This window comes from Loxodonta africana, chromosome 11 (genome assembly GCF_030014295.1).
Source record: "Loxodonta africana isolate mLoxAfr1 chromosome 11, mLoxAfr1.hap2, whole genome shotgun sequence".
NCBI classification, from domain to species: Eukaryota; Metazoa; Chordata; class Mammalia; order Proboscidea; family Elephantidae; genus Loxodonta; species Loxodonta africana.
In genome coordinates this window covers 57,561,035-57,582,257 of record NC_087352.1, presented here as the reverse complement: position 1 = coordinate 57,582,257, position 21,223 = coordinate 57,561,035, and the positions used below count along the sequence as shown (strand labels likewise).

General features: G+C 38.8%; 1 protein-coding gene across 4 annotated transcripts in view; it reads right to left on the bottom strand.

Annotated features, from left to right (window-relative positions):
- The window catches only part of ACAA2 (acetyl-CoA acyltransferase 2), a 75,211-nt gene that overhangs the window by 11,409 nt on the left and 42,579 nt on the right, over nt 1–21,223 (bottom strand). For all 4 annotated transcript variants that reach the window (XM_023543792.2, XM_010586736.3, XM_064294536.1 and 1 more), the window contains 4 exons: nt 14,804–14,920; nt 12,747–12,894; nt 7,941–8,116; nt 7,056–7,185 (listed from right to left, as the gene is read on the bottom strand). In XM_023543792.2, the coding sequence (XP_023399560.2) occupies nt 7,056–7,185; nt 7,941–8,116; nt 12,747–12,894; nt 14,804–14,920 (571 nt within the window). The remainder of the gene's footprint in view (nt 1–7,055; nt 7,186–7,940; nt 8,117–12,746; nt 12,895–14,803; nt 14,921–21,223) is intronic.

Below are 21,223 nucleotides of genomic sequence, written 5' to 3'. Positions count from 1 at the left end.
AAACCAGAGGTGCTCTGTGTCCTTCCTCGGAGCTGTTTTTCTTCTCTTCAAGTCCCGGCTTCTTTCTTTCCTGGGCCTACAGCTATTCTGCAGGGCTAAGGACAACTACATAACTGAGGAACTACTATTCTTAGAAACTGGATTGACGATTCAGTCCATATCAGGTACTTAATAATCTAGTCTTCCCTGCTCATTCATCTGGTACACTTCATTTAGGTACCATGTTTAACACTGTACTACAATTGATAGACGAGCTTTCTAGGTAAAGGGTCACATGACACTGTGGAACACTTGGCATTAAGAGCTCTGTTCAAGCCCTGAGAGAAAAACCAATCCTTCCACCATGTTGTTCACTGTACTTTAGGGCAGACATCCAAGTCCTGGAATAGGAGGAATGTAAATGATGTTTTCTTTTCTTAAATCAGAACCTATTAAATAAGGTTAAACTGAAAAAGAATTATGAAATGACTATCTCTATCAGATACATTCAACTGACCATCAAAAGCATCTAGGTACATTGAAAGAAACTCATATCCTGGGCTCGACCCCAGGCCCTCTGAAACAGAATCTTGGGCGGTGAGAGTATGACTAGATTTTGATGATCGTTTGGAGCTGGGAACCACTTCTCTAGATACTGAAATAATAAATGTCATACCAATATACAGATGTTTAATTTTTCAAGCTATCTTCCATTTCTAAAACAAAAGCTATGTTTTGCTGATAATGGGTAGCTGAAAGCTAATGAGTTTTAAAAAGACTATAGCATAGAAAAAAACTTTTAACAGATGTCTAAGTATCTTGCAGATTTTATTGACATAACTTGGGACACATAGTGTAAGATGGAAGGAACATTAGTGGCACAACAGTTAAGCACTTGGCTGCTAACCAAAAGGGTGGTGTTTAGAAGGCACCGAGCGGCTCAGCAGGAGAAAGACCTGTAAAGATTAAAAAAAAAAACCGAGAAAATCCTGAGGCAGTTCTCTGACACATGGGGTTGCTATGAGTTGAAATCAACTCCACGGTACCTAACAACAGTGGTAAAAGATGGCAAGATATGAGCAGGCCAGCAATCTTCCTTAAGAATGTGCAGACGAAAGGAGAGACTGGAAGGAGGAAGCGGGCTGACTCATTGGGGGAGAGTAAATGGGAGTATGTTGTAAGGTGTATATAAGTTTATATGTGAGAGTCTGACTTGATATGTAAACTTTCACCTAAAGCACAATAAAAATTATTAAAAAAAAAAGGAATGTGCAAAGATAAGTTCTTCTCTGAAGGACATGGCAGCAAATATGGTTGGTTATTAACTTAATCTCAAATCCACGTAAGTGGTATTATTCGAGCAGGACTTAAGAGGCTTACATTGAAGGGTCTCTGAGAAGGCACATCAGCAACAGGTCATTCCCTTCTATAGTGGGACCATCCCTCAAAAACGAATTTAGTCAGTCAAAAAAGGCTTCAACTCATAGAAAAATCTTTGGCCCTATCAAGCACTTCCGGCCAACATGATGCCATAGACAAAAACACCACTCCATCCCTCCACAGCAAAGACCTGAAAAACTAAGTAAAACACAGCAACAATGTTAGAACAATAAAAGAGGGAATAAATGGTAAAGGTATAGAACTTTCTAATGGAGAGAAAGGCAAGGCAATACCAAGTAATAATAGACTGGTTCAAACCCAGGAAGTTAAGGGTAAATTTCAAGGTAACCACAAAGTTAACAAACCTACTCATCAAAATAAAGAAGAAAAACATAAAGTCTCAATAAAAACAAAAGGAGTTCAGCACAGGAAAGTAAAAGGAACAAAGAAAATGTTAGCATCACAAAAAAAAGCACTACAAAATGACAGCAATAAACCCATACCTATCAATAATGACACTGAATGTAAATGGCCTAAATGCACCCATAAAGAGACAGAGAGTGACAGAATGGGTAAAAAAACAGGATCCATCAATACGCTGTCTACAAGAGGCACACCTTAGAAACAAAGATGTAAATTTATTAACAATCAAAGGATGGAAAAAAATATATCAAGCAAATACCTACCAAAAAAGAGCAGGAGTGACAATGCTAATTTCAGATAAAACAGACTTTAAAACAAAATCCACCATAAGACAAAGAAGGGCACTATATAATGATTAAAGGGATGATCCATCATGAAGACTTAGCCATAATAGACATCTACACACCCAATGACCGGGCTCCAAAATACATAAACTCTAACAGCAACGAAAACAGGAATTGACAGTTCCAAAATAATAGTAGGAAACTTCAACACACCACTCTCAGTAAAGGACAGAACACCTAGAAAGAAACTCGGCAAAGATACAGAAGAGCTAAAGAGCACAATCAGTCAACTTAACCTCATAGACATACAGAACACTTCACCCAACAACTGCAAAGTACGTATTCTTTTCCAACACACATGGGAATGTTCTCCAGAACAGACCACATCTTAGGCCACAGAGCTACCCTTAACAAAATCCAAAACGCTGAGATAATACAAAGTATCTTATCCGACCACAACAGCATCAAAGTAGAAACTAACGACAGGAAGAATAAGGAAAAAAAATCAGTTGCATGGAAACTGAATAACACCCTGGTTTAAAACCACGGGGCAATAGAAGAAATCAAAGATGGAACCCAAAAATTCCTAGAATCAAATGAGAGCAAAAAAGCACTATACCAAAGCCTTTGGGACACAGCAAAGGCAGTCCTGAGAGGTCAATTTATAGCACTAGATACACACATCAAAAAAGAAGAGACAAAATCAAAACATTAGCTACACAACTTGAACAGGTAGAAAGACACAGCAAAAGAAGCCCCAAGCCACCAGAAGAAAGGAAATAAAAAAAGATCAGAGCACAAACAAATGCAATAGAGAGTAGAAAAACAACAAAGAATCAACGAGAAGTGGGTTCTTTGAAAGGATCAACAAAATTGACAAACCACTGGCCAAATTGACAAAAGAAAAACAGGAGAGAAAGCAAATAACCCAAGTAAGAAATGAAATAGGAACATTACAACAGACCCAACTGAAATAAAAAGGATCATAACACAGTATTATGAAAAACTACACTCCAACAAATTTGAATACCTAGAGGAAACGGACAAATTTCTAGAGACACTACCTTCACACACTGGCTTCACGGGAGAATTCTACCACACATTCAGAGAAGAGTTTACACCAGTACTACCCAAACTATTCCAAAACATAGAAAAGGAAGTGATATTTCTGAATTCATTCTATGAAGCCAGCATAACCCTGATACCAAAACCAGGCAAAGACACCACACACACACACACACAAATTGCAGACCAATATCTCTCATGAATATAGATGCAAAAATTCTCAAAAAATTCTAGCTAATAGAATTCAGCATTAATATACCATGACAAAGTAAGATTCATACCAGTTACGCAAGGATGGTTCCACATTAGAAAACCAATCGACGTAATCCACCACATAAATAAAAGGAAAGAAAAGAATCACATGATCATCTCAACTGACACAGAAAAGGCGTTCGGCAAAGTCCGACACCCATTCCTGATAAAAACTCTCAATAAAATAGGTATAGAAGGGAAATTTCTCAACATCATAAAGGGCATCTGATAACCCCTAAAAAAATAAAATGCTTGGGAATAAATCTAACCATGCAAAAAAACCTATACAAAGAAAACTACAAAACACTATTGCAAGAAACCAAAAGAGATCTACATAAATGGAAAAACATACCATCTTCATGGAAAGGTAGACTCAACATTGTGAAAATGACAATTCTATCCAAAGTGATTTACAAATACAATGCAATACCAATCCAAATACCAGCAACATCTTTAAACAGATGGAAAAACTTGCCATTAACGTTATATGGAAAGGGAAGAAGCCTTGGATAAGTAAAGCACTATTGAAGAAGAAGAATAAAGTAGGAGGACTCACACTACCTGACCTCAGAACCTACTATACAGCTAAGGTAGACAAAACAGCCTAGTACTGGTACAATGGCAGATATATTGACCAACGGAACAGAATTGAGAACCCAGATATAAATCCATCCACCTATGGCCACCTGATCTTCAACAAGGGCCCAAAGTCCATCAAATGGGGAAAAGACAGTCTCTTTAACAAACTGTGCTGGCAAAACTGGATATCCATCTGCAAAAAAAATGAAACAGGACTCATACCTCACACCATATACAAAAACTAAAAATGGATCAATGACCTAAATATAAAGCCAAAAACTATGAAGTTCGTAGAAGAAAAAATAGGATCAACGCTAGAAGCCCTAATACATGGCATTAACAGGATACAAAGCACAACCAACAATACACAAGCTCCAAAGGATAAGCTAGATAACTGGGATCTTCTAAAAATTAAACTCTTATGCTCATCAAAAGACTTTACCAAGAGTAAAATGAGAACCTACAGACTGGGAAAAAATTTTGGCTATTACAAATCAGACAAAGGTCTAATCTCTAAAATCTACAAGAAAATCCAACACCTCTACAACAAAAAGACAAATAATCCAACTAAAACATGGGCAAAGGAACTGAACAGACACTTCACCAAAGAAGACATTCAAGTGGCTGACAGACACAGGAGGAAACGCTCTCGATCTCTAGCCATCAGGCAAACGCAAATCAAAACCACAATGAGATACCATCTCACCCCGGCATTACTGGCACGGATCAAAAAAACAGAAAATAACAAATGCTGGAAAGGCTGTGGGAGATTGGAACTTTTATGCACTGCTGGTGGGAATGCAAAATGATACAACCATTTTGGAAAATGGTATGATGCTTCCTTAGAAAGCTAGAAACAGAACTACCATATGATCCAGCAATCCCACTCCTAGGACTATATCCTAGAGAAATAAGAGTCATCACACGAACAGAGAGATGTACATACACCATGTTCATTGCAGCATTGTTCACAATAGCCAAAAGATGGAAACAACCTAGATGCCCATCAACAGATGAATAGATAAACAAGCTGTGGTACATACACACAATGGAGTACTACGCAATAAAGAACAGCGATGAATCTGTGAAGCATTTCATAACAAGGATGAATCTGGAGGGCATTATGCTGAGTGAAATAAGTCAATCACAAAAGGACAAACATTGTATGAGACCACTACTGTAAAAACTCATGAAAAGGTTTACGTACAAAAAGAAACTTTGATGGTTACGAGGAATGGGAGGGGTGGGGATGAAATAACACTTAACAGACAGCAGTTAAGTGGTAACTTTGGTGAAGGGTAAAGCAGTACACAATACTGGGGAAGCCAGCACAACCTGTACAAGGCAAGGTCATGGTAGCTCCACAGACACATCCAAACTCCCTGAGGGACTGAATTGCAGGGCTGAGGGCTGTGGGGACCATGGTCTCGGTGAACATTTAGCTCTAATGGCAAAACATAGTTTATAAAGAAAATGTCCTACATTCTACTTTGATGAGTAGCGTCTGGGGTCTTGAAAGCCTGTGTGCAGCCATCTAGGATGCTCCACTGGTCTCATCCCTTCGGGAGCAAGGAATAATGAAGAAAACTAAAGATACAAGGGAAAGATTAGTCCAAAGGACTAATGGACAACAGCTACCACAGCTTCCACCAGACGGAATCTAGTACAACTAGATGGTGCCCGCTACCACCGACTGCTCTGACAGGGATCACAATACAGGGTCCCAGACAGAGCTGGAGAAAAATGGAGAACAAAATTCCAAATCAACAAGAAAGACCAGACTTGCTGGCCCGTCAGAGACTAGAGAAATCCTGAGAGTTTGGCCCCCAGACACCCTTTCAGCTCAGTAATGATGTCACCCCTGAAGTTTACCCTTCAGCCAAAGACTTAACAGGCCCATGGAACAGAACGGGACTAAAGGGCACATCAGCCCTGGGGCAGGTACTGGAAGGCAGGAGGGAACAGGAAACCCAGGGTTGAGAAGGGAGAGTGTTGACAGACATGTCGTGGGGTTGTTAACCAGTGCCACACAACCCTGTGTGTACTGTTGGATGAGAAATTAGTTTGTACTGTAAACCTTCATCTAAAGTTCAATTAAAAAAAAAAAAAAAGAAGTATCACATTGGTACTCATATGAAACAAACAAACAAGTAAATATACCCTAGGGTGGGCTTCCCTTTGTGGTGTAAGGATAGAGGAGGGACAGATCAAGGCCGTTGGGTGTCTTATTTTATTTGTGTAAGTGAGGCACCTAACTGGTTCACCATTTCCTAGAGAATGATGAACAGAAACCATTCAAGTTCGGCATCATCTGTGGTCCTAGGAGTGTATCCAGCAAAATCCTCTGTTTTACTTCTAATTCACATTTTTTTCTCCAATCCAAGAATATATGTGTTTGTAGGGGGTTTCGAATTTTCCCTAGCTAGTACATTGTGAATCTAGATACATGGTTTATAATTCTTAATTTTGCTATTAAGCCTCAGCTGAGCCAGGCCAGTGTTACTTTGACTTTCTGAGACAATGTGTTTAACTCACAGTGAGAAGGGCACCTGAATTAGAGACCTGAATTCACACCCTGGCTCTATCACTTACTGGTTTTGAACCTCCCAAGACAATCTCCCTCTGCCTCAGTTTCCACCTTCACAAAGAAGTCTCATTTACTAAAGTTGTGGGAGGAGTGAACGGGACACTAAGGACTGTGTAAAAGCTCCCAGCAGGGAGGTGTGCTGCTGTCTTCTCCATATAGGCTTCTCTATTTCACCCCATGATTTCTTTCATCGCAGAACTGCTTTTGTTTTGTCAGTACCACGTAATTCTTCTGTTATTTTGTATTAATTTTAAATACCTCAAATGGACAATAATGTATGATTACCTCCCACAAGGGGCTTATACTGCTTCGTTTTCCCATTGTGTCTAGCACAATTCGGAGTACTTTAAACACTTCATAAAAATTAGTTGTCTAAATGTCTGATTACCAGTCTCCTTTTATCCACAAGTGATCTCGATGTAGCTATGTTTTCAGGCATCTGAATGCCAAAAAAAAAAAAAACCCACCTCCAGAAACAGAACCAGTTTGTTTCATTATAAACTTACCAATACCCATGATAGTGGGATCACATCCAGACACAAAATAGCCCACAACTCTTGCCAGTGGTGTGAAGTTATGTTTTTTAACAGCATCTTCACTAGCTATGATAACCGCTCCAGCACCATCAGATACCCCCTTGAAAACAAAACAAACAGTAGATTAGCTAGAGACTAAAAGAATGCAGACATTTAATCAAGGTCTGAACTAACAGAGTAGTACTGGGAATATGGGATTTAACAAGTAGTACTAGTGGTACTTTGGTGGAATAAGGGGATTGTTTTAGGCACAAAATACAACCTCATTAAGGGAAAGTAGGAAAGAAAAAGCTTATAGCCAGATGTAGGTAGAAATAAGAAATACAGTAAGTTTTTTTTACATGAGCAAAGACAAACAAAAAACCTAATATGATAATGAAATTAAAAACCAGATAGATTTCCTTGCAGCATTCTGAAAAGACTAGAATTAAAAAGAATATTTGAAAAGGGCCTCTAGTTAAAATATTTTGTTTTGAACTACAAAAACCCAAATTAAAAAGAATATGAACACTACTAAAAAACAAAACAAAAAAATCAGTTGCCATCAAGTCAACTCATGACAACCCCATGTGTGCCAGAATGGACTGTGCTCCATAGAGTTTTCAGAGGATGATTTTTTCAGAGACAGATTGCCAGGCCTTTCTTCTGAGCTGCCTCTGGGTAAACTCAAACAACACCCTTTTGGTTACCAGCTAAGTATGTTAATCATTTGCACTACCAAGGCACTCCTATGAAGATTAGTAGTTTAAGCTAAATAACCAAACACTAGCACTAAGAGTACGTAAAAGATACTTCCTGATTATTTTGCAATGAACACATCAGGAAGAGTTCAGGATACCCTACGGTGACACCTACCGACGCATTCCCTGCAGTGACAGTTCCTTCCTTCTTGAATACCGGAGGAAGTTTATTTAACTGCTCCAGGGTCGTCTGGGGCCGAGCATGCTCATCTACTTGCATTGACTGTTTTCCTTTCTTTGTCTTCACCTCAATTGGCACCATCTCATCATTAAAGTAGCCAGCATCATTAGCTGAAATATCAAAAACGGTAGAATGACTACAGTAAGAATAAAAAGGAAAAAAAAAAAAAAGAAAGAAGAAAAGAAAATAAGTCAATTGTATTTTTCAATTTAATTGGAAGAAAATGGGGAGCCACTGCTAACGGCTATAGGGTTTCTTGTTGGAGTGATGAAAATGTTCTAAGGTTTATTTGGGGTATGGCTGCACAACTCTATGAATATATTAAAAATCATTAAATTGCACCCTTTAAATGGATGCTTTGTACGCTTTGTGAATTATATCTCAAAAGAGCTATTATAAAAAAAAACAGGATCAAAATTCTGAACCTTATATTTTAATAGAAATTTCTATGTTATTAACTCTTGGTTGGTGGCTAAAAAGTGAATCAGCAGCTTTTTGTTAGAGATATTCATAATTTATTCCAATCATTAAAGAAAAAAATAAAGTATACAGTTGACAGAATGCCTTAGAGTATATTTTAAGAGCATGCTTGCATTAATTCCATCTACTAAAGGACATTAGAAGACAAGGAAGATCACTTAGATTTTAGGAATCCAATAAATATATACATTTACCAAGTTAAAAAAAAAGTGGAGGCATCTTGCATACATTCAAAGAAATCTCCAAATAGCATACACCAAAACAAGGTATGTTTTAGCTAAAGCAATTCATTTTTTTAAATGAGAGAATAGCCTACCAAACTCTTTGGGGAGCGAGGCTGTCACAGCCCCTCAGATTATGCAGAGACATACAAGGTGCCGCTGGAGAGGTCTGTGTGTCAGCTACAGATGTCATGGCACGGAATGCATTTACTCTCCAACCCTCCCCCGCCTTTTTTTTTTGGTTCTTGATTTAATTTTTATTTTTTCATCATGGCATATTTTAAAGGTGCTCCAAAATATACAGTATAATAGACATCCACAAAGCCATCATCCAGGTTTAGCTCATTTTAACATTTTGCCATATGTTTGCTTTAGAGTTTTTTTTAAAGGAAATAAGACTTTACAGGTACAGATGAAATTCACTGCTATCCCCTCTCCTATCATCAAAACCCCTCCACACTCCCCAGAAGTTAACTACTCCATTACAATTGATATGTAACATTTTTATGTTTTTAGGCTTTTACTTTACATGTCAATATCCATAAAAAATACATGGTATTGTTTAATTGTATTTTAAGTTGTACACAGTTGAGTGACACTCTATTCTTTTTTCAACTTGTTTTTTTCACTGAACATGATGTTTATGAGATTTATTTATACACGTAGATCTAGTAGATTCATTTCATATATAGCAGAATTCAGAAAAATCCAACCTGGAATATCAGTCATTATCTGGGAACCTTAGTCCATTTACATTCATTGTGAACATTTAGATGTATTTCTATCACATTCTTTTTGTTATCTATCAATCATGCTTTAAGTATCTTTTTGTTGCCTATTAGAGACTATTTTTTAAAATTATTTTTTCTCATCTACTGTTTGGAAGCTATATATTCTATTCTACCCTTAAATTTATGCTGTGCCTAATTGACTTAAGTCTAAAAATAATAATTATTGGCTCTGATATCCTGAAGAATACAAAGGCTTTCAAAAACCAAAAAACCAAGCCTACTGCCATCGAGTCGATTCTGACCCACAGAAACCCTAAAGGACAGAGCAGAACTGCCCCATAGGGTTTCCAAGGCTAAAAATCTTTATAGAAGCAGATTGCCACATCTTTCTCCCACAGGGCCACTGATGGTTTCAAACCACCAACCTTTTGGTTAGCAGCCAAGTGCTTTTAAGCGCTGCGCCACCAGAGCTCCTACAGAGGCCTTAAACCCAAAAAAACCAAACCCATTGCCACGGAGTCTATTCCGACTCATAGCAACCCTATAGGACAGTTAGAACTGCCCGCAGAGTTTCCAAGGAGCACCTGCTGGATTCAAACTGTTGACCCTTTGGTTAGCAGCCATAGCACTTAACTATGACACCACCAGGGTTTCCACAAAGGCCTTAGAAAGTTTTAAATCCTTTCATGTTTCTCCCATCTTCTATGTCATATTTTCTTATTGTTTTAGATCCCCCCATATTAGCCACCGCCATCAACATCATCATCATATACCAATCAATGTTCACTTAGATTTTAGGAACCCCTGAAATTATTGCCTTGAGATAATCTTTAAAACTTAAACCAAAAATATCCACTGAAGTTTTCTTAAACAGCAGTTTAGCTTAACTAATAAAGAATGTCTGCCTTGAGAGAGCCTCAAAGCATTCCCCTTGAGATGGGGAACCAGACAAGGGTGCCCTTTATCACCACTCCTATTCAACATTGTGCTGGAGGTCCTAGCCAGAGAAGTTAAGCTATATAAAGAAATAAAGGGCATCCAGATTGCTAAGGAAGGAGTAAAAGTACCTCTATTTGCAGATGACATGATGTTATACACAGAAAACCCTAAAGAATCCTCAAGAAAACTACTGAAATTAATAGAAGAGTTCAGCAGAGTATCGGGATACAAGATAAACATACATAAATCAGTTGGATTCCTCTACACCAACAAAGAGAATGTCAAAGAAAAATCCCCAAATCAATACCATTTACAGTAGCCCCCAAGAAGATAAAATACTTAGGAATAAATCTTACCAGAGACGTAAAGACCTATACAAAGAAAACTACAACACACTACTGCAAGAAACCAAAAGAGACCTACACAAGTGGAAAAACATACCTTGCTCATGGATAGGAAGACTTAACATTGTAAAAATGTCTATTCTACCAAAAGCCATCTATAGGTACAACGCAATTCTGATCCAAATTCCAATGACATTTTTAATGAGATGGAGAAACAAATCACCAACTTCATATGGAAGGGAAAGAGGCCCCAGATAAGTAAAGCATTACTGAAAAAGAAGAACAAAGTGGGAGGCCTCACTCTACCTGTTTTAGAACCTATTACACCGCCACAGTAGTCAAACTGCCACAACAACACTTACATAGACCAATGGAACAGAATTGAGAATCCAGACATAAATCCAACCACATATGAGCAGCTGATACTTGACAAAGGCCCAAAGTCAGTTAAATGGGGAAAAGATAGTCTCTTTAACAAATGGTGCTGGCATAACTGGATATCCATCTGCAAAAAAATGAAACAAGACCCATACCTCACATGATGTACAAAAACAAAACTCAAAATGGATCAAAGACCTACATATAAAATCTAAAACGATAAAGATCATGGAAGAAAAAATAGGGTCAACGTTAGGAGTCCTAATACACGGCATAAACAGTATACGAAACATCACTAACAATGCAGAAGAGAAACTAGGTAACTGGGAGCTCCTGAAAATCAAACACCTATGCCCATCCAAAGACTTCACCAAAAGAATAAAAAGATTACCTACGGACTGGGAAAAAGTTTTTAGCTATGACATTTCTGATCAGAGTCTGATCTCTAAAATCTACATGATACTGCAAAGACAAATAACCCAATTAAAAAATGGGCAAAGGATATGAACAGGCACTTCACTAAAGAAGACATTCAGGTAGCTAACAGATACATGAGGAAATGCTCAGGATCATTAGCCATTAGAGAAATGCAAATCAAAACTACACTCCAACAAGGCTGGCATTAATCCAAAAAACACTAAAGGATAAATGTTGGAGAGGTTTTGGAGAGACTGGAACATTTATACACTTCTGGTGGGAATGTAAAATGGGGCAACCACTTTGGAAATCGATTTGGTGCTTCCTTAAAAAGCTAAAAATAGAATTACCATAGGATCCTGCAATCCCACTCTTTTGAATATATCCTAGAGAAATAAGAGCCTTTACACGAACAGAAATATGCACACCCATGTTCACTGCAACACTGTTTACAATAGCAAAAAGATGGAAGCAACCAAGGTGCCCATCAACGGATGAACGGATAAATTATGGTATATTCACAAAATGGAATACTACACATTGATAAAGAACAATGATGAATCTGTGAAAAATTTCATAATGTGGTGGAATCTGGAAGGTATTATGCTGAGTGAAATTATTCAGTTGCAAAAGGACAGATATTGTATGAGACCCCTATTATAAGAACTTGAAAAATAGTTTAAACAGAGAAGAAAATATTCTTTGATAGTTAAGGGGAGTGGGGAGGGAAGGAGGAAGAGGGATTTTCATTAATTAGATAGTAGATAAGAACTATTTTAGGTGAAGAGAAAGACAACACACAATACAGGAGAGGTCAGCACAACTGGACTAAACCAAAAGCAGAGAAGTTTCCTGAATAAACTGAATGCTTCGAAGGCCATCGTAGTAGGGGGATTCCAGTTGCCACTCTGAAGGAGTGTATCATATCCCACAGTGTGTTCTACTGAGAATAAGATCAGTTTAGGACAAAATTCAACCGTCCAGATGTGGTCAATTAATAATATCACTTTTTAAATAGCATTAACTTGTTTTAAAAGAGAAATTCCCAGTTGATTTTGCAATACTTAACAGAATATCTGATCAGTTAAAAACAAAGGAATAATAAAAAAAAGTAACTGTCAATAGGTATGATTTTTAACTAATATTATATGATTGTTACAATCTGAAATGATGAAAAGCTTTCCTATAGGTTCCCCCACCCCTGTATTTATATTATCCAATTTCACTAACCAGCTTTCCACCTCTGTTGTGACTGTAGGGCATATTTGTCACATTCTTCTCTGCTTATTTTATGTTTCACAGCAAGATTTTCTGCAGTAATTGCCATGGGCATTTGGACATGCGTATCCATTAATGATTCCCACAAATAATCTTCCAGCTATTAAAAGACATTAATAAAGTGATTTGTTAAAGCATATCTTCCAAAAGTAATATGCTATAATTTCTTAACCTTAGTTAACAGTTCCAATAAACAAAAATAAAATTAGACTTCTTGATAAGCATTTACTATTACTACTATTCATATTTGGTTCCATGATTTTTTTTTCTAAAACATCCAATGCCATTATAAAATGCATGTATTTTCCTCTATAAATGTGGGGCTTTAAGGAGAGCCAACAACGTTAATGGGCAGTCTTCTGAAAAATATTTTTTAAATTAACCTGCATGTTACAAATAAGTGCAAACTCTTGTGTAGAGGTGTTGCATACTTGGAATATTGACAAATGAATGCAGGAAGCTATACTACAATAAAAACTTACCTCCCCTCAAGATTCCATTTTATTAGAAACCCTACACCAAGTCCTCCTGCAGCGTTTTCCTGTAGCCATCTTTGTAAAGCAGTTAGGAGCTCTTTAGGAGAGCGCTATCTGCGTGCCTTTTTTTATGGCAGGCGTTCAACAATAGGCATGCCCTTGCTCATTAGTTATTATGGGGTTGAGAAGAATCTGGGGAAGGCTCGAGAAAAAAAAAAAAAACAAAACCATTGCCGTTGAGTTGATTCTGACTCACAGCGACCCTATAAGACAGAGTAGAACTGCACCTATAGGGTTTCCAAGGAGCAGCTGGTGGATTTGAACTGCCAACCTTTTAAAAGTGGCTGAGGAGAGGTTGTTATTTATTACACAACTAGAATCTCGGACAAGTGTGCCCCATTTCCTTCTTCCAGACTTGCCCCACCACCTTTTGATTCACTGACCTGTCTTTTCAAAGGTTTTCTCAAATATCTTTGTTGTCTAAAATACCGCTATCTCATGTTTTCTAAGTCTCATTCCTTTCAACTTTCAAAAGGACTAGGTGAGAAACTGGGTAAACAGTGTAAATCAATCATTACTCCTAGAAAATGCTCAACATATAAATGTTATTAGCTCTTTAATAACTGAAGGACCACATAACATCATTATTAGTACTATCATTCTCATGCTATAGCTTTCATTGATGGAAGGATCAGTTTCTGTCTAACAGATCTGGGGTAATACAACCTGTATTCAAAGATAATGTTTTCTGTGATGAAAAAGAAATCTACTCAATGGAGAGGGCCCCAGAAATAAAACTGCCATAAGCCATGATAAAAATTTAATTACTTGAGTTACCAATTACTTAGTTGAGAGATTAATTCAGCCTTTGCTTATCTTTTTTTTTAAATTAATTTTATTGTAGCTAAATATATAACAAAAAATTTGCCATTTTAACCATTTTACGTATATAATTCACTATGTTGTATATCCATAACCACTTGGTTAGGTGTACAGTTCTTTTCATAAGCTGTTGGGTTTGGTTTGCTAGTATTTTGAGGATTTCTACATCTATAAGAGATATTGGTCTGGAGTTTTCTTTCCTTGTGGTGTCTTTATCTGGCTTTGGTATAAGGGTAATGCTGGCCTCATGGAATGGGTTAGGAAGTGTTTTCCTTCTCTTGTTATCTTTTGGAAGAGTTTGAGAAGATTGGTGTCAATTATTCGTTAAATGCTTGATAGATCTCACCAGTGAGGCCACCAGGTCCTGGACTCTGTTGGGAGGTCCTATCTTTTTAATCCACTTTTTCCCTTTCTTCATCTCTCCCATGTCTATAACCATTTCCACACGTTAACTCCACTACCACAGGTGTGCTGTGATAAAGTCTAATTTTCAATGGATGAAGATATCAAAAAAACCAAACATGGTTTTGCAAAGCCCCCATTAATAAAACTAGTTTTAAAATTAGCTCTCTCTTCCCCAAATGGTAGGTTATTAAAATTATTAAAATAATAGCATGAGAAATAACTTTAAAAAAATTTAATGAATCTAACCTTGATATCTAATCCAAACTTGGTTCCAAAACGCACATTTCTGACACAGTGGGGGACTTGGCTCATGCTTTCGGTTCCTCCACACAAGACAACTTCAGCATCTTTAACACAAATCTCCTATTTAAAAACAAACAAAAAAAAACCTTTTTATTGTGCCAGGAGTATATAGTAAGTACTTAGGTTTTAAAAACTAATAGTAATTCCAGTAAGTAATGTAACCTACCTTACAGTGTCTCAAAAGGAACCATTTTTAAAGTAACTGTTTTAAAGCAAATGTTAAAGTATCATGCTCAAAACGCAGAGGGGGAAAAATGGACTTCAATCATTTGTGCATGAGTTACGAATTGTAATTTTTAACTCAATACAAATCTTAAAATTAGCAGAAATAGTAACGTCTGGCGTAAGTGTACAGATTGGTAGCAGATGATAAAAGGACAAACTGTTCAAGAAAGCAAAAGTAAAATTTATCCTATTAATGGATGCAACTGAAAAAAAAAAGATCACAAATTTACAAGAACTAGGCCAAATTTGGGGGATCATAAAAAGAAATCCATTTCATTCTTCCATTCTTCTTTCCACCATTTGCATTTCTCAGAATAGAAGCTAATGACAAACCTCCAAAAACCTGATGTTTAAAATTACTACCAGGAAAGTAAGGGTCACTATTGAAGATACGTTAATATAGAAACAAAATATGAAAATAATTTAATCAATATAATGTGGCTGTGTCTTTTATTTTGTAATAAAGCGAAGACTTTAACAAACAAAAAAATTGGGAGGCGGAGCCAAGATGGCAGAATAGACAGACGCTTCCGGCGAGCCCTCTTTACAACAAAGACTCAAAAAAAAGAACAAGTGAAACGAGTATATTTGTGACAAGCTGGTAGCCCTGACCTTCAAAGGCAAGCTTAGAAAACGAACTGAAGGGCAGGGGGAGGAAGAGATGGTTTAGAAGCGGAGAGGAGTTACCAGACTGGAATCATGGGGAGCTCTCAGGCACCATTCCCAGAGTGTTAGCCACGGGCTGGTACCAGCCTTTGGCCGCAGATTCCTCAGGGAGAAACAGCCAGCCACACAGCCTACTCACACCTCTGGAACCTAAGAAGAAAGGCACCCTCTCCAAAAGCTATGTGCTTGCACATATTTTACCATGCCCCCCACCCCCAAGCTGACTTCAGTGGCTGAATTCCCTGGGCCTGAGACAGGCCCCACTGAGCACCTAGAGCCATCCTCCTGGCTTTGGGGGAGGAAAAAATTTGAAATTGGAGGAAAAGATAATTTGCTAGCTCCACTAACCAGGGGAGCTCAGGACAGAAGTGGCTCCTGTCCAGGCATAAACAGTCCATGCACTTTGAGCACCTTTCTCCTCTGCACGAACCCATGTGGGCCTATATCGGGAGAATAGGCCCTTGTTGGCAGACTCTAACCATTTCAGCTGTGTGGTAGAGAGGTGAGTTTTTGATGTTTGACATCGCTTTGCCTATTAAACAAGGTCCTCACTTGCCCACATCAGGGACCTAAGGACTGGTAGCTCCACTCAGGTCACCCAGCCACCTGCGACAGGGGTCCAAGGATAACTGGTAACTCCCAGTCCTTAAAACCAAAAAATTTGGGTGTCCATGGTCCATCTGCAGAACCCATCCACCTGCATGCTCTAGGGAACAGGGACGCACTTTCCTCTGAGACACGTGGGGGTTGGTTCTCAGCCCCATACCTTGTTCAGAGCATGACCTCCTGCTGCAATCAGATACCAGTACATATGCCAATCACCCCTGCCCCTCTAAGACTGTAGGACACAGCCTGTACCACACTCTCTTGATGATCAACTATCTGCAAACCTGAGCTGAATTCATACAAGAAAACTGAATGGACTCCTACACTGATATACCTGAAAACAGCTCTAGCCATCTGGGGACAAGATGTCAGAGCTCTGAAGGCAAAAATAACCAACCTACCTCACTCAAGCAACCCATTTGAGTATATCAAAACAAAACAAAGCAAGAAGCTACTACACAGTAAGCAAGCATACCCAGTGCCATATAACCAATACAATAACTTATACATGGCTTGGAGACAAGTGTCAATATAAATTCACGTAAAGAAACAGACCATGATCACCTCAACGAACTCTCAAAACAAAGAATCCAGGGATCCCTAGATGAAAGTGCATTCCTGGAATTACCAGATGCACAATACAAAAGTTTAATATACAGAACCCTTCAAGATATCAGGAAGAAAAAGAGGCAATATGCAGAACAAGCCAAGGAACACAGATAAAGCAACTGAAGACATTAGGAAGATTATTCAGGAACATAATGAAAAGTTTAATAAGATGGAAAAATCCACAGACAGCAATCAGAAATTCAAAAAAATTAACAATAAAATTACAGAAGTAGACAACTCAATAGGAAGTCAAAGGAGTAGAATTGAGCAAGTAAAAAGCCAGAATTCCTGAACTCGAAGATAAAACACCTGGCACTAACATATTTGAAGAAACATCAGATAAAAGAATTTTAAAAAATGAAGAAACTTTAAGAATCACGTGGGTCTCGATAAAGAGAAATAACGTACGAGTGATTGGAGTACCAGAACAGGGAGGGAAAACAGAAAATACAGAAAGAATTGTTGAAGATTTGTTGGCAGAAAACTTCCCTGATATTGTGAAAGATGAGAAGATATCTCTCCAAGAAGCTCATCGAACTCCAGGTAAGGTAGATCTTAAAAGAAAGTCACCAAGACATATTATAATCAAGCTTGCCAAAACCAAAGATAAAGAGACAATTATAAGAGCAGCGAGGGATAAAAGAAAAGTCACCTACAAAGGAGAACCAATAGAATAAGCTCGGACTACTGGGCAAAAACCATGCAGGCAAGAAGGCAATGGGATGATATACTTAAAAAATTGAAGGAAAGGGGGCCAAGATGGCTGACTAGACGCGACCTTGGATCCCTCTTGCAACAAAGACTCGGAAAAACAAGTGAATCAATCACATACATAACAATCTATGAACCCTGAACAACAAACACAGATTTAAAGAGTTGACCTGAATGACAGAGACAGAGAAAGAACAAATACGGGGAAGCAGCGACTGTTTTCGGAGCCTGGAGCCAGCATCCCAGTCAGGTAACCTTGGCGCTGGGCTTAGGACTGGGCCCAGGAGAGCTGAACACAAAATCTTGTGACGGCGCAAACAAGGGGTGCAGCCCTACCCCCCTGAACTGACCCCAGGAGGGGGCCCAGCCAGTCCACGCGGGCGGCATGGCGATGCGGCTGGTGGGAGAACTCCCCGGGAAGCAGTGACTGGTTTTGGAACCGGGAGTGCAGCGTCCCAGCCAGGGAACCTTGGCGCCGGGCTTTGGACTGGGCGCAGGGGAGCTGAACGTGGCATCTACTCATGGCACAAAAACGGGGCGCAGACCTACTCCCCTGAACTGACCCCGGGAGGGGGCCCAGCCAGTCCGTGGGGGCGGCGCGGCAACGCGGCTGGCGGGACGAGAAGTCCCTGGGAGGCAGTGACAGGTTTTGGAGCCGGGAGTGCAGCGTCCCAGCAGGGGAACCTTGACGCTGGGCTTTGGACTGGCAGCGGTGGATGCGACCATGGCTTTAGCAGGCCAGACCCTCACGGGCAATCTCCACACAGCCAGGAGACATAGGCAACAGATAAAATAGTCATCCCAAGCACGATAAGCAACTTCGGCTATGTTCCGGGGTGCTACTCTCCTGTTTTTCTAAATACCCCCCCTCCCCTTCCCAGGCGGCTTCGTTAACATTGGAATTTCCTGAGCCAGAGGGAGAACGGCTCCGGCTCCGTGGCGGCTTTGCTTTTCCCTTTTTTTTGGTCTTTTCCTAACCCATTCTTCCGGCCTGAGAGAAGCAACCACAAAAAACCCAGAGACCAAAAATCCTTCCCTAATTGGACTAAAAACACAGAACCAGCTCCAGCCAAGCATATATGATCCAAATCTCGGGCTTTCATCCTTAGAGGGAACAAGGTGGTGGTTATAATCCAAAGGCAGTTCTGATAGGGATCTGACTGCATTTTTTTGAAGCGGATTTACTGGAAAAACAAGTTTCCAGGTCTGATACCTCTGCTTATTCAACAGAGTCCTAACTGACACACAACAGGGAACTGAGGGCTGAAGCTCCCCCCAGACCACCTATCCTCTTGCCTTAGGGGTCTAGGGAGGGTGACACCTACCAATCAGTAGAGGTACTTACATTGGAGCCCAAAGGTACAGCTGCAGTGCCCTCCCACCAAGGTGCTATAGGAATAGAGACACACCTACCTCACTGACACTTGGGGGAAGCCTGTCAGCATCCTGCCTCCACTGGAGTGTGAATAGAATAGCTGCTAATAGAATCTGGTGCACACAACTATCACCACTACTTCTCGAGGTGGATAGGTGTTAGGGTGCAGCACACACTTGATGACCAAAAATCAGATTCTACTCAAGAATAGTGAATAGACTCAGGCATATATATCTGGCAACAGCCCAAACCAGCTGGTAATAGGTCATAAGTAAGTCAAGGGCTACAACAAACAAGACAGCAAAATCTAGTAGCCCATCCACATATATTGAAAGAAAACAAAACAAGATAAGACTCAGTGAGCAATTATAGAATAAACCACTACTATATCTTTTTTTTTTTTTTTTATATCTTAGTGATGGCTCGGAGACAGCAGTCGATATCAAACCACATAAAAAAGCAGACCATGACAGCTTCTACAACCCCCCAAACAAAAGAATCAAAATCTTTCCCAAATGAAGATACAATCCTGGAATTATCAGACACAGAATATAAAAAACTAATTTACAGAATGCTCCAAGACATCAGGGATGACCTCAGAAATGAAATAAGGCAAACCGCAGAAAAAGCCAAGGAACACACTGATAACACAGTTGAAGAACTCAAAAAGATTATTCAAGAACATAGTGGAAAAATTAATAAATTGCAAGAATCCATAGAGAGACAGCATTCAGAAATCCAAAACATTAACAATAACTACAGAATTAGACAACGCAATAGGAAGTCAGAGGAGCAGACTTGAGCAATTAGAATGCAGACTGGGAAATTTGGAGGACCAGGGAATTAACACCAACATAGCTGAAAAAAAATCAGATAAAAGAATTAAAAAAAATGAAGAAACCCTAAGAATCATGTGGGACTCTATCAAGAAGGATAACTTGAGGGTGATTGGAGTCCTAGAACAGAGAGGGAGGACAGAAAATACAGAGATATTAGTTGAAGATCTGCTGACAGAAAACTTCCCTGACATCATGAAAGACGAAAGGATATCTATCCAAGATGCTCACTGAACCCCATTTAAGAATGATCCAAAAAGAAAAACACCAAGACATATTATCATCAAACTCGCCAAAACCAAAGATAAACAGAAAAATTTAAAAGAAGCCAGGGAGAAAGGAAAGGTTTCCTTCAAGGGAGAATCAATAAGAATAAGTTCAGACTACTCAGTAGAAACCATGCAGTCAAGAAGGCAATGGGATGACATATACAGAGCGCTGAAGGAAAAAAACTGCCAGCCAAGGATCATATATCCAGCAAAACTCTCTCTGAAATATGAAGGTGAAATTAAGATATTTACAAATAAACACAAGCTTAGAGAATTTGCAAAAACCAAACCAAAGCTACAAGAAATACTAAAGGAAATTGTTTGGTCAGAAAACCAGTAATATCAGATACCAGCACAACACAAGGTCACAAAACAGAACATCCTGGTATCAACTCAAATAGGGAAATCACAAAAACAAATTAAAATTAATTGAAAAAAAAAAAAAGCTCATAAAAGGGAATCATTGAAGTCAATATGTAAAAGATCACAATAATCAAAAAGAGGGACTAAATACAGGTGGCATAGAACTGCCATATGGAGAGTGATACAAGGCGATATAAGACAACACAAGTTAGGTTTTTACTTAGAAAAATAGGGGTAAATATTAAGGTAACCACAAAGAGGTATAACAACTCCATAACTCAAAATAAAAGCCAAGAAAAACAAAACGACTCAACAAACATAAAGTCAAATACTATGAAAATGAGGATCTCACAATTTACAAAGAAAAACATCTCAGCACAAAAAAGTAAGTGGAAAAATGAAATTGTCAACAACACACATAAAAAGGCATCAAAATGAGAACGCTAAACACTTATTTATCTATAATTACGCTGAATGTAAATGGAATAAATGCACCAATAAAGAGACAGAGAGTCTCGGACTGGATAAAGAAACACGATCCGTCTATATGCTGCCTACAAGAGACACACCTTAGACTTAGAGACACAAACAAACTAAAACTCAAAGGATGGGAAAAAATATATCAAGCAAACAATAAGCAAAAAAGAAGAGGAGTAGCAATATTAATTTCTGACAAAATAGACTTTAGACTTAAATCCACCAC